This window comes from Mercenaria mercenaria, chromosome 19 (genome assembly GCF_021730395.1).
Source record: "Mercenaria mercenaria strain notata chromosome 19, MADL_Memer_1, whole genome shotgun sequence".
In the NCBI taxonomy this organism is placed as follows: domain Eukaryota; kingdom Metazoa; phylum Mollusca; class Bivalvia; order Venerida; family Veneridae; genus Mercenaria; species Mercenaria mercenaria.
This window is the reverse complement of record NC_069379.1, coordinates 11367028-11391657: the sequence shown is the minus strand read 5'-3', so window position 1 is coordinate 11391657 and position 24630 is coordinate 11367028. Positions and strand designations below refer to the sequence as shown.

The 24630-nt window shown below is 35.2% G+C and overlaps 2 protein-coding genes across 2 annotated transcripts in view; one reads left to right on the top strand and one right to left on the bottom strand.

Moving 5' to 3' along the window:
- Positions 1–3466: 3466 nt before the first annotated feature.
- Positions 3467–5722, bottom strand: LOC128550960 (toll-like receptor 8). Its single transcript, XM_053531161.1, has one exon. The coding sequence runs from the start codon at positions 5720–5722 to the stop codon at positions 3467–3469; it is 2256 nt and encodes a 751-aa protein (XP_053387136.1).
- Positions 5723–13148: 7426 nt separating this feature from the next.
- LOC123541837 (uncharacterized) overlaps positions 13149–24630 on the top strand; it is a 30910-nt gene continuing 19428 nt past the window's right edge. Inside the window, exons 1-6 of the mRNA XM_053531160.1 lie at positions 13149–13206; positions 16940–17011; positions 17457–17539; positions 18094–18165; positions 20428–20530; positions 21340–21434. Of these exons, the coding sequence (XP_053387135.1) occupies positions 13149–13206; positions 16940–17011; positions 17457–17539; positions 18094–18165; positions 20428–20530; positions 21340–21434 (483 nt within the window). The remainder of the gene's footprint in view (positions 13207–16939; positions 17012–17456; positions 17540–18093; positions 18166–20427; positions 20531–21339; positions 21435–24630) is intronic.

Below are 24630 nucleotides of genomic sequence, written 5' to 3'. Positions count from 1 at the left end.
TCCTATATTTACGAACCATTGAAAAAGACTGAATATTACTGCAAACGTTTGAAAACAATCAAAGGCTCAACTTCGTAAGTTTATGCACACAGCTTTATTGAAAAGCAGTCCTTTTTACATTAAAAGACCTTTTCTAGAGTGCGTAAAATAAGGAATAAGTTCAAATTGATAAAAGTGTCGTTTATTGCAAAAACTGGAAAAAAACTGACAAAATTATAACATTACGAAAGATATTATAGTGAATATATATAGTTTGATATCTTGAATAAACTCTCACTCCAAAGTATATTCCTCCTATGATGGGAATATGTGGAAACTAGCCTCTATAAATTAGCTGCTGATGATATATTTTAATTTCACGAGCATTTATTTTTAAATGACTGTTTTGTTTTGTATCAATTATCTCTGCCTAGGTACACATTTTTGTCAATGGCAAAATGGTCAATGCCTTTTGAAAGAAGTGGCCTCACATAAGTAGAAAAGCATGCAATTATGAAATTCATATTATAATATATAGTTCCAAAAGTTTAATGTGAATCACGAAACTTATCAAAAATAAAATAATTTAGGTCCCCAAATGTAACAAATTTTAAAGCTTTAGCTATTACTCGGTGTCGGTGTCGTCATCGTTAATGGACATCATATTAACGATATTATAAGCACGCCACTGTTCCATTTATTAATCTCATAAGTAAAGAAACATCACACCTGCCTTTTCCAATTTCCTTTTGCTAAAAGCTGAAGCCCAATCTACATTGATTTTTTTTCTCTAATGATTTTGTCAGTTAAAACAAAATGCAAAGTGCCAATCTTAACAGATAGGCAAACTTTTTCTTGAGTTAGGTTGGGCACACTTCTAAAACAATATCTATAACTTGAATATAATCAGTGCTATAACGTTTTATAATGTATTGTCCCAAGAATCATTATAGGTAGTTTATTTTTGTTAGATTAAATAAGGGCTGCGACTAAATACAGATTTGGTGCGCCTGTGATATAATGCAGACTCTGGTATATGCCGGATTAACTAAATTTGAACGAAAATATCTTAAATGTATATATTTTATATTTGGGTGGTACTAACCCTAACCTTTAGTCAGTTTATTGTGCATTTACACACTAAATGCGTGCAGACATGCAAAAAATGAGTAATTTTGCCGTGCGCTCCAATAGATAATAATTTCGCGCATGCGCAGACCGGCTGCACCAACTCTGCAATGAGAAACATTCTTATATAAGTAGTGTATCAATCTCCAAAGATGAGAAAATGAGGAAAGCATAAGGTTGTAAAAGCACACTTTCAGTAGACCTTTACCAATGTCTTTAAAACATTAGCATGCTGACGCCAATTGGATTAGCCTTTACGACTGTACAAAAATAGGAAGTACACATTATATAACATAGTAAAGAAATTATAGGCATAATCTTGATATGTATTCTGTACAAAAATAGGAAGTACACGTTGTATAAAATGAAAAAGAAAGTATAGTCATAATATTAATATGTAGTCTATACAAAAATAGTATGTAAATACAATATAACATATTAAATAAAAAAAAATTGTTTGGCTTTTGGGTGTAATGTCGCATCGACACAATTATAGGTTAAAGGTCAGTAATTCAAATCCTTGTTTCATATAATAAACGACAACTTCAAGTTGTCTTTACCTTTCTTCAGAGAACATTACTTTTTTCTACATTTATGTTTAATGAAAGTTACAAAGTAACGAAAAAATGAAAAGAAAATAAAGGGTTGAGTAGTTCCTAATGAAATACCAGTCAGTTGTGGTCAGCTACCCTAAAATGGCGCATATTTGCTCTCGTCCGCGCAGTAAACACTTCCGGTTTCGATCTGCAAAACTTGCCATGTGGAGTGTATGAACATGAAACCCGTCTCATTTCATGCCGAAATTATTCTATTAGCAAAAAGTGTGATTAAAGCACTCGTTCTACACGAATTAATGCAAAAAGGGAAATTTAGGATCTATTTATTATGGACTTTTTTCGACTACACCACGGAAATACATTTTAGACAGAATTACTGACCTTATTCTTATAGGTCATATGGCGACTTTCCAGTTTGATGGTGGAGAAAAAACCCAAAGTGCCCTCCGTGCATTATTTCATCACGAGCAGGTACCTAGGTAGAACCACCGACCTTCCGTAAGCCAACTGGATGGCTACCTCGCATGACGAATTTAATGCCCCGAGTGAGGCTGCTCGACATACATCGATGAACGGCATGTGATTTGAAGTTCGCTTCCTCAACCATTCGGCCACGGAGGCTCCAACAATATGATAAAGAAAGTAATGGCAATCTAATAATATATATTCTGCACAAAAATAGTATGTACACACACTCACATTACAAAATAGTAAAGAAAGTATAGGCATTCTATTGATATATATATTGCATCTATTGATATAATATATATTCTGTATGTACATACTGTACATTGTATAATATAGTAAAAACAGTACAGTCACTAATTATTACTAATATGTATCATGTAATTTAAAATATGGTATGCACACACTATATATAGGAATACAAAAATTACTGAAATATAGAGTAGCAGCAAACATATAATATCAAGTTTAATGTATTTTATATACACATAAATCAGATTGGACATATACAGTAAACGTTGTAGACACATATATTTTCCATTATAAAGTGTTAATTCGTAAACAATACATTGATTAAAAGTAGTCAGATTCTCACATAAAGTGACGACAGCACGTTCAGGTACGAAGTTAAATTGTTTTCGATCTTGAAAAAAAAATACATTTGATTAATTTTGTCACTTTTCTTCAATATTGATTTCCCAACACCAACTGTATCTCCAGAGGTATAATAATTAGACGGTCTCTTTGAATAGAAGGACAAAGAAAAACGTTACTGAAAAACTACAATATTTTAGCAACACTTTTCATTAAATAAGTATCATTCCGTTTTAACTTGAACTATTATGCAACTTAACTTTTTCGCAGAGCATTAATATAGCTTACCAACAAACAGGTATAGTGCAACCTGGTTAGTTATTGCGAAATATTCTTTCACTTATAAAAACTGATAACATATGCTTCCGACCTTGATAGAAAACAAAACGTCCACAGTAAAGAAACACAAGCTTTTCCATTTTTAGAGCATGTAAAGTGAGGGAAAGAAGTAATTATTTCATTTAAAAATGAGATTCTCAGACTATATCGAATAAGAGATTTTTAAGAGAGGGATTTTTTAATTTGCTACAATGTTATTGGGGTATATACTTAGGTTTCACTGCACGATACTCAACACCACACTTTATGTTTTCATAGAATGTTGGTCGATAACTGAGCGAATTTGACATTATACATGGTATCAACATGCGACCGAAAATAAATGACAAACAGTTTACATGTGATGAAAAATATCAAATATCATGAATTTTACTTTATATGTTTTTGTTTTCACTTTCTAGACGTCATTCTAATTCTTCTGCACATTGCCGACTTGCGAGATGTATGATAGAGTCACACAGCCCTTCCCAGCCCCCAGGCTGGACAGTGAACTCTTCATCCTGTTTCACGAGTTTTGCACGAGTGCATCGTTGAAACATTTGTTTAAGATGAGCAGGCATTTCGTTTTCATCTACTTCTTCACAGAAAATTAACACTATTGGTTTCTGTTGTTCATATGCTTCTTTTATTTCTAAGCAACACCAGCTGCTTTGACAAAATGACTTCGACACGATGAAGACAATTACACAAGATTCTGATACGAATCTCATTATTTCGGCCACGATTTCTGCTCCAGCACGAAAATGTCGTTCAACGATGCAAACTGAGTCTGATTCAGGGCCAGTAATTTCCTTTAATGTTTCATTCATATTTTTGTAGATATGTTCAATGGCAACAGTACTATCCGTGTTGAAATAGGACAGTAAGCACAGAAAGTTTTCTTTAATCTGGTTATTTTGATATTTTTGTAGAAATCTCCGGACCTGGTCATTCTTTCTACGTCTTTTGATCAATTTAGGAACGGCTATAGATACAACTGTACTTGCAGCTATTGCAAAAACTACTGCTAAGGCGATAGATACGTACACCAATATCCTTATACACATAAATTGCGTCTTAGCTACAGTTTTGTCATCAATGCCAACTATCCGGCCTTCTATTGTGCAATTAAGCATTATGCCACGGTGTGGCATATATACTGAATGTTTCTGTATCCATTTTATGAAAGGTGCACTATTACATGAACATTCTATTGGATTTCCTTCCAGATTGATGTTTGAATATGTTTGGAAATGAATCACATCGTTCAGATTATTCATTGATTGTTCATCTAAGATATGAATCAAATTGTCAGATAAATCTAGATGTTGTAGATACTTGAGATGTTTTGTGTTAAAAGTAACTTTTCTAAGAAGGTTTCCCTTAAGGGTAAGGTAAGTAAGCATTTTATTCCGAAGAAATATAGACTCCGGTAGATAGGATAATCCATTTCTGTCCAACACAAGTTTCTCTAAATTTAAACAGTTTGCGAACAGATTTATAAATTCAGGAGAAGAAGACATATCAGACAGCCGGTTTTCACCTAGCACAAATGTTGTGAGATTTGTAAGTCCACTGGTTACGCTTGAAGACAAAAAACTCATTTTATTACCTGTCAAATCAAGGTAACGCAGGAAATTTTGATCTGGCCAATGGAATGTTGTTCCTTGTATCCGACGAACGTTATTTTCCCTTAATTCTACTACCTTTAAATTCATTCTGCATGTAAAGTTAAACGTTGAATTAATTATTTCAATAGGAAATCCAGTATCTACAAGCATATTATTTGCGTAAATATATTCAACAAATAAAAGGTTAAATATATACACCCCACATAGTTCTGTACAATCAGTACAGTGAAGATTAGTAAAACGTAACCGATCTCCTCTCCAAAACGTATCAAACATTTTAAAATTTGTGATATTCAGCAATTTTGTGTTCCCAAATAGCCTTAGTAACGGAACAAACACATCGTCTGGTGATGAAAACCTGTATGACAGGCTATATGACGTATCAGACAGATCGAAACGTGTAACCTCAGAAACTGATTTCTGAATAAACGGCTGAAAATGAATCATCGTTTTTCGTAAACTCAGATTTTTAATTCTTTTATTTACCAGCATATCTATGAATAGTTGAGAAAAATTTATATTCCTACTTCCAGTATTAGTATTAACTTCGTTTAAGTTTAATGTGCGAAGTTTTGTAAATTCTCCATCCTGCATTAGTGATAACGCAACAAAGCTGCTGTTAAGATTGACACATCCGGAAAAATCAAGTTCAGTAATGTTTTCTAGTCCGCGAAAAATATTACTTCTATGTCTATCACCAATACTGAATCCACGGGTGTGGATACCAAATACACTCAAAGAATCCAATTCACGAAAAGCAGAGTCATGAACTTGAATGGAATGAGTTTTTGCCTTATTTTGGTATATCTGAAGAATCAAAATATGTTTCCAACGTGGATCACTGAAACTGTTCCTACTGAGGTTAATATCTTTGTGATTTTCAACGTAGACCTCTGTCACCCCAGGAGGTATTTTTTTCGGGATGTCATATTGGCAAGTCATTCGTTTGTCTGTAGTTTCACAAACAACATCTGCCTTGGAATCACATACCAACAAGATGAAAGCGGTCGACACAACCACCAGGAATGTTATGATATGCATATTCTCCATGGCTTCGAAACCCTGATTTTAATCTATAAACGTACAATTGAAATGATTCATCTAAAAGAGGTATTCTTTTGTAAAGATATCAAATAGATATTTCACCAAAATATTTCATTTTAAGTGTTTACTTCAAACGAAGGAAATCCTCATTAGATAAATTTAACTTAACTGTATGTAGATATAAAAATTGTGTTTATAGAGCTACATTCATAATCAAACTGCATGCAGTAACAGATTATTGTATTATAGCTCGGTGTTTTTCTTAACAAATTTGGTGCAGGTAATTCGTATACTCTGAGTACAGGGTGTGGTAACTAAAAGTGTGCAGGTATTTAATACCCGCACGCTAGTTACCGCACTGTAAGTATGCCAGTGTGTCTGGAACAGTAGACAGCGAAGTGTATTTTATTGATTTTCTGCTCTAGCATTGGTTTATTTTACCTGGGCTTTACACATTTGTAAAGCAAGGATGTTAAGTACTCACTGAACTGCTGTAAACGGCATTGTGGAACGCCTACAACTACCATATATGGATGGCTATGATACAAAACAGAAAGAACATTAAAACTCTCGGGTAAACGAATTGTACTCGGGGACTATGCCCCTCGTACAAATCGTTTACCATCGAGTTTCAATGCTCTTTCTATTACTTGTTAAGAACACTTCTATTGTTTAGTGAAAGTAAACATTTTTACAGTAACAGTTAAAACAGTATTTATAGTCTATTAACCATATATGTATGCAGCTCGAAATGTTTTAACCTAATGTATAGTATTGTTGATACACATAATCTTGGTGTTTTTTTTTTTTTTTGTTTACATAACCTATATATAATCTTAGATCATATTTTTATCTATGAAATTTTATTCTTTTTAGTCGTAGATTAGTATTCCATCTAAAAGAAAGCAGATTTATACTCGTACATAAAATTCATGACACTGAGTTGAATTAATTAAACCGACAAATGACTTGAATAAAATACATTTTGATTTAAAGAAATATCTCTATCGGAAAAAATAAGGGTTATCACAAATATAGTACAAAACGTAATATGTAACTTTTGAATTACCTGTTGTATCGTTCCGTTAACGTTTTCCTTTAAACGTATATGAAACAACTCGGATACTATTAAAGAAGATATCCCTTCATACAGCTTGAGCACTTGTGCAAAATATACGAAAAAATAGTAATTCTTTATGTAATACGAATCAGGAAGATTTAATGAAACTGCATCTAGTTACATGGAGGAAAATATGTGAAATGTATACTGAAAAGTTATACACTAAATGCTCATTGAAATAAAGTGGGTTGAAATTTTATACACTTATGTAGTTCTGCACGTTTGGATCGAAATTTTTTCTACAATGTAGAATTTGATTAAACTCTGATTTTTTAAAATTTCAGAATATACTTAGAAAAATCAGCAAATAAAAATGATAGGGTAGTGTGCTTGATTTTTTGCTAGACTGATTTGAAAAATTTGGACCTCACGCAATTGTTCGAAATGGGAGTCTATAAGAAAATAGCTACTTTCATAACATTTTCCCGAATAGAAAATTTTCCACAATGTAGATTTTAATAAAACTTCTCATAGTCGTAAATAAATATATGACCTACGTTTTCCGGATAAATGACGTTACGCCATCACTTCCGGTTTATCAAACGTACAGAGCTACCTTAACGCTTAATAAATTAAAGGTATTATAGTACTAAATTGATTATAAACAACACTTCCAAGCTTGTCAAATAATGGCAATAAGAAAACATTATAAGTGTTTTCCCGGTTAATGTTCTTAATTGTTTTTACATTTAGAGTTAAAGCTAAATGCTTAAGTAATCTAATAAATGATAAATGAAATCTGCAGTACAATGGGGTTTCCACGTCGACAGCAGAAACAATGCTCGACCATTTTAAAACTAATTGCATATAAACTGACTATTGATATTACTAAATGTTATTTCCTGAAAATAAAATATAAAAAGAAATACGAAACAAGGAATATCTTTAAAAATGATGGTCGGCGAATTGTAATAAGGAAAGAAGTTTATGATTTTTTCATCTAACATTTTTCAAATTGCAAAACTACACACCGCACTTTAACAATTTAAATGGTTCTCTTTTAATTTTTCGCAAAGGTTTCGTAGGGTTGCAATTTTGTTTCGTTTATCCTTAGACGAATAATAACAGCAGTAGTTTGATGAAGATTCATGAAGCGGTTCATGAGAAGAGGTCATTAAACGTGTTTATATTTTTAGCTAAATTGGTCCCTATCCCCATTTGTAACAAAATAGCAGGAGACCTTACGATATTGTTACACATCGAGTTTGATAAAAATCCATTACATTTTAGTGGTTAATGCGAAGAAAGGCATATCTACTTTTAGCTATAGTGGTCCCTAATATGGCCCAAGTTCCTATATAAATAAATTTGGAAGAGGACCTTATAATGATGCTCCAGACCAAGTATGACAAAGATCCACCAAGCTGTTCATGAGACGCTGTATAAAGGCATTTCTAGTTTTAGCTCTAGCAGCCCCTAAAAGAGGTCAAATGTCCCAGCTGAACAAAGTTGACTGCGGGCCTAATAAAGATGCTACAAATCAAGTTTGATTAGAATACATGAGAAAAAATCAATTAAAGGATTTTTTTATTTATTATTTTTATTTATTTCTAAAATAGGCAAACTGATCCCGCTTTATGCATATTCGCTATTCATGAATCTTTGGACAATGACGTCACACCTATAAAAAAGTGAAGGTCAAGCAAAACATACAATTGTAATTATTTCAATATTTCTGTTTTATAAGCAAAGTTTGACCGTAGTCATATCACATAGATAAACTGTATGCAGCGTACCTTCACTTCAGTGTACTGAGATTCAGTCATTATATAGCATATATATAATAAAACAAATTTCAACTGAGTTCAATATTTGCATACCATACTAAAGAAAAATATTCATATATAATAAATCAGTTAATAAAGTACACATTTTAATATGCAATCTGAATAAGTCACAAAAGCAAGAAACCTTTTCATATACAGACGACAATTGTAACAAGGAAAATCTTTTAAAAAGCACTTCTCTACATAAAAGACTCTTATCACACCCTTATTCATGTGATACGCAGACCGTATTCAGCTCTTTCTTTAATTTGATATATGTTGGTATTTGAACAGGTTTTTATCATATTTATTAAACTTACTTATCATTTTGAGATATATCAATATTCTTGCTAAATATACTGAGCAAAAGTTAGCTTTAAAACTGTGAACAGCGTCGTTTAGGATAAACGCTTTGTCTACATTTCACTCAGCGTAGCACAATCAACAGAGTGAAAGAAATTGACACTCTCGTCCAATCAGGCAGAGTGTTGCATAAATCTTCCATTTTGATAAATTATCTATAATGCGTTATCAAGTAGTTTGATTTGCAAACTGAAGTCACGCGGCATAGGTAACGAAAACGAATTTAGACGGCGTTCGCCGAAAAACATAAGATTATTCATGCAGTCTTATATGAACTATGAAACATAGGCTATTTCCGTATTCTGCGTAAAATGCACTGGCCATTGCTTAGCATAAAGGTGGAGGTGATCGGATAGGGTATCATAGTACATGTATATTTATAATTGTAGCATGGAACTAGAAACTCCGATGGACCAGGGAGTTGCTGTACGTGTCTACACCCTAACTTAAAGTGTTATCATCGCTTGAAATCTTTGAATATAAATTTCAAATGGAATGTTACTAACAGATATCTGTTATAGTGCCTTAACATTGGCTTCTTAAAGTCATGATAAATAAAATAGTGTAAACTCTATCCAAAGTTGTGCATTTTAGCAATACTTTGGACATGATAAAATTATGAAAAGGATTGACGTAAAAGCTGATATATCTTGAGGCTATGTAGCGCATGTTTAACACTTAGTATGTTCTGCTTAATCAGATAGGCTGGTGCATGGATATATGAGATTAACTTACGATAACATAGCAAAATATATGCAACACATGTCTCGACTAAAAAATCTTAGTGGGCATCAACGACTGAGTGGCTAAAATCACATATCCCTCAGCTTTATTGGTTCAAAACAAAACAGCGCCAGGAATGCAGAATAATGTCGTCCATTCGGCTAACTGTCGGACAGTGGGTCTTGTCAGATACCTTCCTAAGCCTGAAACATTGTCTGGCATAGTTCACCACTATCAAAAGCTGATATGATTTTGGTTGTGTTGGTGCGACATAAAATCTAAAGAAGAAGAACAGGAACAAAAAATAAATTTACAACATAGATAGACGCAAAAGGAAGCTTAATGCAACATTATTATGCAATTTAAATAATTTTATGGCTTAAACTTTCCATTCATGTCTGAAAGTCAAGCTGGTATTAATGTAGGGATAATTCACCTTTTTTTGTGTATTAACGTCTGCAGAAGCCCGCGGGATTTTTTGTCACAAAACAAACGTGTATCGGTCTCGGTCACAAACATATCCCGCGGGCTTCTGCAGACATTAATACACAAAACAAACGTGTATTGTGGCTATTCTTGCATAAAAACAATACACGAAGACTTAATGTATTGTTTTCATATGTGATGACTTGGCGATTCCGTTACATTTTTTATTTACCATACTTGTTGTTCTTAGAAACGGTAAACATGTTTTAAATATCCGTATCTAGGGCCCAGAAATAAACAACACTATCAAAAGCGCATTCTGGAGGTTTTTAACGATTTTTTTTTATCTCTCGTTATTACAAACATAAAATTACCAATAATTGTTCATATCACTTAACAATTTGGTGCACTCCAGCACAATTTCAAGAATAATAACTTTACATTCGAGTTATATTGAGTACGGACACAGTATGGAGTACGGATGAGTACGAACGTAGTGTCAAGCTTCGAAGGAGTTAATTAAGCATTTTGCGACGGTCTGGCATAGATACTAAATGTTTCTGTATTCATCCTACGAAAGATGCACTTTTACATGGACATTCTTTTGGATTTCCTTACAGATTGATGCTTGAATTTGTTTGGAAATGAATCACACGGTTCAGAAAATTCATTGATTTTTCATCTGAAATATGAATCAAATTATCAGATAAATCTAGATATTGTGGATATTTTAGATGTTTTGTATTACAATTAACTTTTCTAAGAAGTTTTCCTTTAAGGCTAAGATAAGTGAGCATTTTGTTCTGAAGGAAGATACCGGTAGACCCCGGTAGATAAGATAATCCATTTCTGTCCAACACAAGTTTCTCTAGATTTAAACAGTTCGGAAACAGATCAATAAATTTAGGTGAAGAACAAGAAATCACCTAGCAGAAATGTTTTAAGATTTGTAAGTCCTCTAGTCACGTTTGAAGACAAAAAGCTCATTTTATTACCTGTAACATCAAGGTAACGCAGAAAGTTTTGATCTGGAATGTTGTTTCTTGTATTCGACGAACGTTATTTCCTCTAAACTGTAATCTTTTTTAAATTCATTCTGCATGTCAGGTTAAACGTTGAATAAATTATTTCAACAGGAAACTCTGCAAGCACGTTATTCGCATACATGTTTTCAACGGTGAAAAGTTTAAATGCATACAAGCTGTGTAGTTCTGTACAGTCAGTACAGTGAATATTTAGTAAAACAAAACCGATCTCCTCTCCAAAAGGAAGGAAACATTCTTGTGATATTCAGCAACTTTACGTCCCTAAACAACCATAGAAACGGAACAAATACATCATCTGGTAATGATAATAGGTTATGTGATGTGTCAGACAGATCTAAATGTGTAACCTTGGAAACTGTTTTCTGAATAAGCGGCTGAAATTGAATCATCGTTTTTCGTAAACTCAGATTTTGAATCCTTTTTATTTAACAGCATATCTATGAATGGCTGAGAAAAAATTATGCTCCTACTTCCAGAATAAGTATTAACTTCGTTTAAGTTTAATGTGCAAAGATTTATCTGTCGAGTTTTCGAATTGGCGGGTATAAATATGTCTTGTCGGCGCCCTTTATCGGTCGTATTTCGTGTTTTCGTTTGGGCTGGGCGAAAGCACGACAACACGAAAACTGGACACATTAGGTATTTGTCGTGTTTTCGTGTTGTCGTATTTTCGCCCCGCCGACACGAAAACACGACAAATTCATTATTTGTCGAGTTTTCGTGTTGTCGTGTTTTCGTGTCGGCGGGGCGAAAACAGGAACACACGAAAAATTCTTTTCAGACATATCTTATAAAATGTAGAGTAATACGAAGTGTATGTATAACTGACCCGGTTCCAGAAATGTTTCATATGTACGGAAGGGGGTAACCCCTCATGTTGGGTGGGTCAGGGTGTTTCTGCCTTTAAATGTATGTATAAAATGGTGGCCTATGCAGCATTTTTAAGTACAAATTTTGAGGTACGGGGGTTGGGTATTTCGTGTGAATAAGTTAATCTTCATTGAGGCCCACGCATACGTATTTTTTTTTCTATTTGTACAGGCTCGGGTCCTGGTCGTGCTATCCATCCCCCCACAAACCCCAGTCCCAAAAGTGACTTGTACTCATCATAGTTGCACCTAAGCAAACTATTTTGGCAAAAGAATAATATTTTTTTTCATTATTTAGAGCCCAAAATGCAACAGAGGCCATCATTTCATTCCTATATTTCAAAAATGTCCGTGAGGGTACCCTCTGACTCCCTGAATAGGAGGGCATGACCCCTTAACGTATCTCAAATTTTAGAACATTTCAAACATTTAAAGGCAGACACGCCCTGACCCACCTAACATGAGGGGTTACCACCTTCCGTACCTAACCCAACTCGGCTCAACTGTTGCCGTTCTCCGCACCCCAATAAAATATTTCTGGAACCAGGTCAGTAATACATACACTTCGTATTCTTAAAACGGTAACTGACATCTGACATATTATTGTACTGTTTAATAATATCAAATCTCCTAAAGCAGCTTTAATGAATAGAAATAAATTTTGAATTGGTGGTTTGTCCGAATAGAAAGAAACATGATTCTCAAACCCTTTGCCACTGGCTTCAGAATAATTCTACATTTTATAAGAGATATGTGAAAAGAATTTGTCCTGTTTTCGTGTTGCCGTGTCGACGGGGTGAAAACACGACAACACTAAAACTCAACAAATACCTAATTTGTCGAGTTTTCGTGTTGTCTTGTCGGCGGGGCGAAAATACGACAAATAAAGGGCGCCGACACTACATATTTATACCCACCAACACGAAAACTCGACAGATAAATCTGTCGGGTCGGCGCTTTTTAAACGTCGAGTTTTCGCGTAAGTTTTGTCGTGTTTTCGTGTTTTCGCCCCACCGACACGACAACACGAAAACACGAAAACTTGACAAATCAGGTTTTTGTCGAGTTTTCGTGTCTTCGGGTTGTCGTGTTTTCGCCCCGCCAACACGAAAACACGAAATGGCAGAAATCAGCCACCATACTTATTGCTCCAGTGTTGATGTTCAAGAGGATACAAGTAAAGAGTCGTTAAAAATCTTCTTTGATTATGATTTTCCTGCGTAAATTATTGATTATTTATATCTAAATAATATTATTGTCTTACTGCAAAATTATAACATTGTACAATGGGTGTAATAAAAGTATCTCAACTGACATATACATTTGTTACTGTCATCTGATAATGTTGGCTACTGGTATGTTTTTGAATGCTTCCGAGATGCTTTTAAGTTATATTTGAAGAAAATGCATATACCCACGTACTCTCTCAACTTACAATATGGTCCTGAAGAGGCATTCAAGATATATTGGAAAGAAAAACAAGTACTCATGTAGACACTCGCTCTATAATATGGACCGCAAGAGGCGTTAAAGTTATATGTGAACAAAATACAAATACTCATGTAGTCACTGGACTTAAAATATGGTCTCCAAGAGGCGTTCAAGTTATTTTTGGACAAAATACAACCACTCTCGTATCCACTCGACTTGAAATGTAATATGGCCCACAAGACACGTTTTAGTTATATTTGAACAAAATACAAATACTCATGTAGTCACTCGACTTGAAATATGGTCCTCAAGAGGCGTTCAAGTTATATTTGAATAAAATAAAAATAGCCATGTATTCACAGGACTTAATAAAAGGTCACCGGGATGCATTCAAGTTATAATTGAACAAAATTCTAATACTTAAGTGGTCCCTCCAGTTAAAATATGGTCTCCGAGAGGAGTTCAGTTATACAAATACTCATATAGGCATAGGAGATACAGCTCAATATAATTGCACCTTTACCCATCCTTCTTGTCAGGTATTACAACACCTGTTCATGAATATGACATTTTAATAAAAGCAAAACTGCATTATCTTCCTTTTAAAAGGGAAGTGATATTTCATTTTAATATCCGCATGTTTAGTGTTAATACAAGTTAATAAAGATATTCAAAGCAGTTTTTTGTTTCGTTTTGTTTATTTATTTATTTATTAATTTAATTTTTTTTTTTTTGGAAAATCAAACACACGTGAAAATATTCTAATTGACTATGTTGTTAACAGAATTATAATGCTGTGTCTTAAACCCTCAATTGATACTGAAAGGGGAGTAAACGTATAGGTATATCTGCCTGAAAGTTATTGCCTAAGGCAAGAGTTGTCACTCTTTCTAGTCACAGCTTTGATTTCAATATTAAATATCTTTTCAGTTATTGATGTAAACTTTCATAAATGTCATCACATTAATAAAATTTTGTGAAATCACTTTGTGATATTTGAAGGACGTAGAAATCAATTTCTAGACTTTCTTTAACACTATTGGACAATGCCTAAAAAGCGTGCAATGCGCGTCGGTCAGTAACTACATTCTAACAAAATGAGAACTGCCAACAGAAGAAACAGATTTTTTATTGTAATACATGGTTGTGTTTGGTATCCACGCAAGTTTAAAACATTTATGCATTCCATGCGCAAATGAAAATCACTAAACTTTATTTCTTGATTATATTTTGTAAGCAAGAAGACATAAATTACAAAGTGCAGAAACAAAACAGAAAATTTAAAATATTCTGTAAGTTGGTCGTTTTAAGCGTGACAAACCACATATATGGTAACATTTCCTAGCCTACTTTATTACTTTATCTATAAAAAAAAGTCACGTTAACGACATTTGCATTCTAAATTTGCATGTTCCTACCTATTATCTAAGTTTGGATATTACACGGCTACTAAATGCTAGCGCCACCACCAAATTGTGGTGATAAGGAAAAGAGCTATCGACATTTCCGTGGTGCAGCTATCGCCCGTTTCTACTTGTAAACACGTGAGTAAATCTTTTATTTTATCTAATATTTTTATTGATAGAACTTTTTTCGAAAATCGGAGAATGTTGTTCCATGTAACAACTCTTTTACTACAGGTTGACTGTAATTTCATTAAAATAATATGCAAATTGTGGTGTCAGGAGCGTTTCTCCCGAATCTGACAGTGGCATATTTTCATATCGGCCAGTATTCGAACACCATTCCGATGAACAGACACACTGTAAGATCATACCTGCGCATGCAAATGGTGTAGAAATGATAAATAATTATATAAGCACACACCATGAATAATAGAATCTCGGGTTAGAAGAAATATTCAAGGATTTTTAAAAGTGGTGGCGCTGTAACTCTAGTGATGGCGCTATACAGTAGTGGCGGCGCTGTTACGGCATTCAGTAATACGAACTGCCAGGGACATAAATAGGTAGGGAATCCCTGTAATACATCATTCCTGGAACTGCTGACGCATCCGGAATAAAACAAACACCAATATTCTCTAACTGATAAATTTCCTGCAAGGAATTATGTTACTGAAGAAAGAAAAACACGATCATGGTTTATTTACCTTTATGAAATATTCTCTATCCGATAAAAAAAAAAAGATCAAAATACTCACAGACCCTTGGTAAATATTTTTCTTTGTTTAAAATGTTAATGTAGAATTATTTCTAACCTTTAAATATTCTACTAAATACAAATGTAAAGAAAAATAGTAGCAATACATCTATTTCAAACAAAGATTTGTGTCCAGGAAATAATTTGAAGATAGTGTAGAATTTATTTTTTGAATTAAGATTCTGAAAGTTACCTCCCGTTTTTTTTTATAGGTCGATTTAATATGATTTATCAATAGCGCTTAGATGTACAATCTGAATCCATATACATGTAGACTATTTTGCCATCATTTAGAGGTTACTACATGTATTTTGTTGAGTAACGTACTTTGGGTATAGTGTGCGATAGGTTGATAACATCGATTATTGTAGAAATTTCCGTGGCTTGCAGACAGACATTTTTATATATTAAAATTGAATAAATTAGCCACTAATTATATACAACAGCGCCACCACTACTGTATAGCGCCACCACTAGAGTTATAGCGCCACCACTTTTAAAAATAGTCGTGTTTTAACTTTTTATTGTGTTTTTCGTAATTCTTTGGTGTATGGGAATACGTGTAATTCATTTCTACACCATTTGCATGCGCAGGTATGTTCTTACAATGTGTCTACTCATTAGAATGGCGTTCGAATACTGTCCGATATCACAATATGCCATTGTCGGATTCGGGAGAAAATCTCCTGGCACCACATTTTGGATAATATTTTAATGAAGTTACAGTCAACCTGTAGTAAAAGTATTGTTACGCGGAACTACATTCTCCGATTTTCGAAAAAAGGTTCTGTCAATAAAAATATAAGATAAAATAAAAAATTTACTGACGTGTTTACAAGTAGAAACGGGCGATAGCTGCACCACGGAAATGTCGATAGCTCTTTTTCTTATCACCACAATTTGGTGGTGGCGCTAGCGTTTAGTAGCCGTGTATTAGGTCAAGCTATTTCGTCAGTCTTTTCTTTGACAAGTCGCAGAATAAAAGCCTTTTAGGTGAGTTGATTGACTAATACAAAATTTAAAAAAAAAGAACAATCTTTTCATGTTACAATACTCTGTTTACTAGAACTACAAATATTAAACTTTTCAGGGTTATGAAAAAATAAATGTAATTCCAAATTACCACCAAACAGCTTCTGGTTTTATTTGTAACTTTCCGTAAATCATTTTCTTACTTCCGTGCTTTAAATATCTGACCGTATCCATGGCTTGAACACACGACAAAGATGCACAGATGATTTAAATTCAGCCATCTGTGCACTTCATTATATATGTTTGCTATATTTCGTATTTCTTCAACTCTGTGTACATTTTAATAGGTACAACACCTTCCTGCGAAAATAAAATGAAATATAGAATATTCATGCTTTCACTTTCCTTTGTACACAAAGGTAAGAACAATCAAGTTTTACTACAGAAATGATTCTTTAACTGATAGATCATTGAACAGGTCAATTGCAATTTTACTCCAATTTTATTTCCATCAGCATCAGCTGACTCCCCTTCTTCGGATGTGTCTAAATGAATTCGCATACAAAGAAAAATCTCAAGTTACCATAACTTATTTGTATTTGTTTCTATGACACAGAGCGAGTATTTATAAATACAAATGTGAACCACATAGAGCAAAGAAACAATCAATAAAGTTGAACAGGTTACTAGTGAAATAATGTGTATTTACATCATTTTCTATCTTATACTGAATATTCTGATATATAGTTATGAATTTTCATAAATGTCATAACCATATTATTATTTGCACGAAAGCAATGGTAAATCTGTATTATCAGTTCATATAGATTATTATGAATCGAATATGATATATTTGTTATACAGTTCTGGCTCTTACCTGTTTACAATGCAAAGGTATCTCTCAGCCTCGGCATTGCACTATCGTAGATGTATGCTTCCCCGGAGAGGTATGTAATGTTTATGTAATTTTCTTATTGCAGTGTATTTTTGACACTATGCAATTGTTTACACGGAAGAAACATGTGTACAACTTTCCCTTACAATTTAACTTTTAAGTAGGGTGCATATTTTTATGGTAGAAATATTCATGAAATCAAATTATGAAAGAATTATGAAAAAAACAGTGTGAGATTGTAAGATTTTCAGTAATGTATTCTTTTTAAGTATTTAGTAAGTGCATATTGAGTAACACCTTACTAGGTATGTAAAATGATTAAAACAAGCAATAATGTCTGCAGAAGTGAGGTAACATTCAGTGTGTTATTCATGAATGCCAGCTATTCTTTTTGTATAAAACTTTGTATATAAACAGAATTAATTCCTTTTAATAAAACACTTTAAGAACTGGACTACATGTAACCTTTCATATGATAACGGGGTTGAAACCTCTACATATTTGTGTGCACATTTAAGGTGATATCATCTTTAATTGTAAGCATAAACATGCAAAACTGTAATCTTACTGGAAATGAACGCTATGTCTTACAATACAATTCGTCAGGTGTGTGGTGTTGAAAAGGTAACCAACTCACTCGGGCATACTGTCTTCAATGTGGGTTGCTTAACAGAATCGGTAAGATGTCAATTATATTAAAAACAATACATAATTGATAGTATTACACATACATAAAAGTGTTTACAATTTGACACAATTATTATACACATTTCATTCGACAGATCAAAATTAGATGTTAATTAGTCTACATTTTAATTTATCAGATTAATTCGACCGTTGTAACATTTTTAATGAAAATAGTTCATCTATCCACTGGGCTTCTTCGTAGAAATACAAGTGAATGAAGTATTGCCATGCGATACAAAGTCTCCTACTGGAAGGCATCTAATTTTCTCTACTGCAGTATAGCATAATGAACTGATATCTATCAATGATGTATAAACAATATTGTACTATATATACAGTATGTTATAAACAAAAGACTTGGATTAAAATTTGTATATATAAAACCCTATAGTTGTTTCCATATAGCATTTTTTGCCGATTATCAAAAAGGTAACGTTATTTATAGTAAAAAACAAAATCCATATAAGTCCACATAAAACTCTTTACCAGGTATAGATAGGTCAAAATACACCTAAAATTGGATGTAACATGCATTTGTACCACAGAAAACTGGTCTCGATTTTTCCCTACGGCCTGTAATAAATAAGTTATAAGCTATTTATAGTAAAACAAAGGAACATAATTCTAAATAACAAGAGTGCCTCATGGTGGTGAACATTTATGCCAGGTTACATCAAAATCTCTCCATGCATAAAGAAGGAATGCTCCGGACAAGATAATTCCTTAATTTAGCATTTGACCTCTAAGCGTGACCTTGACCTTAGACCTAGGACTTGGTTCTTGCGCACAACAATCCGTCTCATGCTAGTGAACATTTATGCCAAGTTACATCAAAATCCCTCTATGCATGAAGTAGAAATGTTCCAGACAAAGTCATTCTTGTATCTGACCTTTGCCATCTGTGTCTGACCTTGACCTTCAACCTAGGGACCAGGTTCGTGTGCGTGACACTCCCTCTCATAGTGGTGAACATTTGAGCCAAGTAATATTCAAATCCTGTTTTGCATGACAAAGTTATACACCGGATAGGAAAAATGTCCCATAAACCTTTGATCTCCAAGTGTGACCTTCACCTTTAAGCTAGGGTTCTGGGTGTTGCGCATGACACGTTGTTTCATCATGGGAAACATTTATGCCAAGTAATATTAAAATCCCTTGATGGATGTCGGAGTTGGACCGGACAGGACAAAAACCCTATTGACATTTGGTCTCCAATTATGACCTTGACCTTTGAGCTAGGGGTCGGAGTTTTGCACATAACACGTCATATCATCATGAGGAACATTTATGCCAAGTAATATTAAAATCCCTTTATTGATGGCAGAGTTATGGACCGGACAGGAAAAAAGCTCTGTTGACCTTTGACCTCAAATTGTGACCTTGACCTTTCAGCTAGGGGTCCGGGTTTTGCACCTGACACGTTGTCTCATCATGTGGAACATTTATGCCAAGTAATATTAATGTCCCTTCATGGATGACAGAGTTATGGCCCGGACACGAAACAGACCCTGTTCATGCCATGTTAACATTCGATTGCTAAGTGTGACCTTGACCTTTGGGGTCTGAAAAATTGTGTATGACACATTGTCTTATTATGAGGTATATTTGTGCCAAGTAATATTAAAATCCATTCATGGATGGCAGAGTTATGGACCGGACAGGAAAAAAAACCCTGTTGACATTTGATCTCAAATTGTGACCTTGACATTTAAGCAAGGGGTCTGGGTTTATTTGCATGACACATCGTCTCATCATGGGGACTATTTGTGTCAAGTAATATTAAAATCCCTTCATGGATGACAGAGTTATGGACCGGACACGAAATTGCGGATGGACGGATGGACGGACGGAATGACGGACGGACGGAAAAGCGCATTCCTATAGTCCCCGAAACTGGTTTTCAACCAGTAGGGGACTAATAAAATGATTTAACTACTAGTTTGTACAAATAGATGCATAGTAAAGCATGTTCAGTATAAATGATAGTGATACAATTGAAAATGTGCTATTTAATGATAAACTACTTGAATTAAACGTTTACCTGTTGTAAAAGATATTTACTTTGAAAAGGAACAAAATAAGCAAATCTTTCCAACATATTAACTTATTCATTACTTCAATGCTAATTTTAAGTAGAATCCCAAGATTATTTGAATCATAAATGACTGTTTCCATTGTTATGACTGTTTTCATTGTTATGACTGTTTTCATTGTTGTTTGGTATCATGCATATCCGTTTTCACGCCATTTTAGAAATGTCAAAGCAGGTCAATAAGAAATCAACGATCAGGAAATGTAGGATGCCGTCAGTGTTGTCAGTCTGATCTCTGCAATGCTGAAGGATGCGGAGAACCTGGTAGATACACGGGTGTTTCAACACACAATACTTTATTTCTGCATTGTTTACTAAACAGTCACAAATAACCAACAAAGTGCTTTCCACAATAGCTTATACATTTCTGTTTATAATTTTAATTTAGGAATTGTGAATTTTTTGGCAATTAAGCTTATTATGAGCAGGCCACATTTTGTGATTTTAAAAGTGTTTGTGTCAATAGTAAATAGAATTTTGTCCAGAGGATGAAATAGAAAAGCTCGGTTTTCACGTGCAATGACTTGATAAAAACTTTGCCTATCAAGGTAAATGCAGTCCATGAAGTTTAAACAGTTAGACTGTGGACGCTCAACCTAATCAATACTTAGTTATGCCTTTTTGCAGCTGCAAATTAGTGATCTCATTTTATTTGGACAATCTGCATATTGAGAACACATAACAGATGATTTTGGCAGTATCCGCCAAATTATTCCTTTTTTGAGTAGGTTTCGTTTCCAGCGCTGCGCTATAATTTTGACGCTATGACGTAATAATTTTGACGTACAAAAAATAATTTTATAAAAATTATAGCCTTCAGTCTTCTTTGTTTTATTGGAAAACAAATCGGGCCATGTTTGAATAAGTTGTTGTTTTGTTTTTCATTTTACTACGTTTTGTTTTCTTGGATCAATGTATATCATGTGACTGAACCAGTAATATTGTTGATCTGGTGATGTCACATTGCTGATTTATACTTCTTTGTCTTGGAATGATTTCATTTTAATACGTTATTTTAAATGTTTATGATAAATACCAAATAATGATATTACAAAATGTGATTTTCTACACAGGATATCCAGAACACAGAGGCCCAATTTGTTTCAATTGCCCTTTGCATACAAACTTAAATACATGCAGCGACATTGCCTTCTGTGAACAAGGCGATGTAAGTATGGGTTTTAGGTTTGAGGGGGCGTAAGGGATGCTGTACTTTCCATTACCTCTCATGAACAGACTCGGTCAAACCGATGCTGTTATTTTTCGGAGGATTATTTTACAAATTTTATTTCATATGATTAATAATGTTGTCAACGTCAAGCGTCAAACTACATTATATTTATGAAAAAGACTTCGACTTCAGTTTTATAGAAGAGTTTGCATTTAATTCACATTCATGAGTTATTTCAGTACAAAATTATATTTTATTATTGTAAATTGCGTAAAACAACAACAAATTATTGTTGAACACTCTTTATATGCTTTATTTATTTTATTATTATTTTACTGTTAACTTGTTGTTGTTATTATTATTGTTATTTTAAGAAAATCAGTTGCAAGTACAAATTGTTGCGTAAACTACCAAGAACTGATTCTATATATGAAATAAGAATAAATGGGGGAATAACCCCATTTTCAAAACAGGAGAATAACCCCATTTTCAAAACAGGAGAAATTCCCCCGCAGGTGAACCTCCCGCTTGAGTTCGCCAGTATCACATGTGGGAGGAAACCCCAGTGGAAAATTTTCAGAACGCTTATTTTCAGGTCTAATATAGAAACAACACAACAATAAATACTAAGAAATACTTACCAGCGATAAATAATGAATTTCAGAAATTTTGTTAAAACCCAATGGGGTATTTCTCCCGCAATTCTCAAAGTGGGAGAAACCTCCGATTGGACCTCCCATGGGATAGCGAAAACCCCGCGGGAGAAAAAAATACTCCCATGGGAGGACCAACTTTGAAGCCGTCCCAAGAGTTCGTTGTTTGAGATATTTGAAAGGAAATGGCCAATTATTTCTCTATGAGACCCGAACTATTGTTAGGTGTCAAAAGATCACAAAAAAGTCAAAGATAAAAGGTAGCTGAGTTTGCGAAAATTCCGGATTTGCAAACTAAATCCGGAGACTGTTCTAGAAGACCAAGCACTCGCCCACTTTCAAATGTAAGTGCAGAAACGGCCAGAAACGCTACCCGTAGAAATTGGCATTTCTCGCCAGGTCGGGACCTGAAAGAAATTCGAGTTTTGGGGTGATTTTGGCCCAACCGGATTTTTTTGCTTCCATCTCATGCTAGGATGGTCCTAGAAGACCAAGCACTCGCCCACTTTCAAATGTAGTGCAGAAACGGCCAGAAACGCTACCCGTAGAAATCGGCATTTCTCGCCAGGTCGGGACCTGTAAGAAATTCGAGTTTTGGGGTGATTTTGGCCACCCGGATTTTTTGCTTCCATCTCATGCTAGGATGGTCCTAGAAGCCCAAGCACTCGCCCACTTTCAAATCTAAGTGCAGAAACGGCCAGAAACGCTACCCGTAGAAATCGGCATTTCTCGCCAGGTCGGGACCTGTAAGAAATTCGAGTTTTGGGGTGATTTTGGCCACCCGGATTTTTTGCTTCCATCTCATGCTAGGATGGTCCTAGAAGACCAAGCACTCGCCCACTTTCAAATCTAAGTGCAGAAACGGCCAGAAACGCTACCCGTAGAAATCGGCATTTCTCGCCAGGTCGGGACCTGTAAGAAATTCGAGTTTTGGGGTGTTTTTTGGCCACCCGGATTTTTTGCTTCCATCTCATGCTAGGATGGTCCTAGAAGACCAAGCACTCGCCCACTTTCAAATGTAAGTGCAGAAACGGCCAGAAACGCTACCCGTAGAAATCGGCATTCTCGCCAGGTCGGGACCTGTAAGAAATTCGAGTTTTGGGGTGATTTTGGCCACCCGGATTTTTTGCTTCCATCTCATGCTAGGATGGCCCTAGAAGACCAAGCACTCACCCACTTTCAAATCTAAGTGCAGAAACGGCCAGAAACGCTACCCGTAGAAATCGGCATTTCTCGCCAGGTCGGGACCTGTAAGAAATTCGAGTTTTGGGGTGATTTTGGCCACCCGGATTTTTTGCTTCCATCTCATGCTAGGATGGTCCTAGAAGACCAAGCACTCGCCCACTTTCAAATGTAAGTGCAGAAACGGCCGAGAGACGCTACCCGTAGAAATCGGCATTTCGCCAGGTCGGGACCTGAAAGAAATTCGAGTTTTGGGGTGATTTTGGCCACCCGGATTTTTTGCTTCCATTTCATGCTAGGATGGTCCTAGAAGACCAAGCACTCGCCCACTTTCAAATCTAAGTGCAGAAACGGCCAGAAACGCTACCCGTAGAAATCGGCATTTCTCGCCAGTTCGGGACCTGTAAGAAATTCGAGTTTTGGGGTGATTTTGGCCACCCGGATTTTTTGCTTCCATCTCATGCTAGGATGGTCCTAGAAGACCAAGCACTCGCCCACTTTCAAATGTAAGTGCAGAAACTTCCAGAAACGCTACCCGTAGAAATCGGCATTTCTCGCCAGGTCGGGACCTGTAAAAATTCGAGTTTTGGGGTGATTTTGGCCACCCGGATTTTTTGCTTCCATCTCATGCTAGGATGGTCCTAGAAGACCAAGCACTCACCCACTTTCAAATCTAAGTGCAGAAACGGTCAGAAACGCTACCCGTAGAAATCGGCATTTCTCGCCAGGTCGGGACCTGTAAGAAATTCGAGTTTTGGGGTGATTTGGCCACCCGGATTTTTTGCTTCCATCTCATGCTAGGATGGTCCTAGAAGACCAAGCACTCGCCCCACTTTCAAATGTAAGTGCAGAAACGGCCAGAAACGCTACCCGTAGAAATCGGCATTTCTCGCCAGTTCGGGACCTGTAAGAAATTCGAGTTTTGGGGTGATTTTGGCCACCCGGATTTTTTGCTTCCATCTCATGCTAGGATGGTCCTAGAAGACCAAGCACTCACCCACTTTCAAATCTAAGTGCAGAAACGGCCAGAAACGCTACCCGTAGAAATCGGCATTTCTCGCCAGGTCGGGACCTGTAAGAAATTCGAGTTTTGGGGTGATTTGGCCACCCGGATTTTTTGCTTCCATCTCATGCTAGGATGGTCCTAGAAGACCAAGCACTCGCCCACTTTCAATGTAAGTGCAGAAACGGCCAGAAACGCTACCCGTAGAAATCGGCATTTCTCGCCAGGTCGGGACCTGTAAGAAATTCGAGTTTTGGGGTGTTTTTGGCCACCCGGATTTTTTGCTTCCATCTCATCTAGGATGGTCCTAGAAGACCAAGCACTCGCCCACTTTCAAATGTAAGTGCAGAAACGG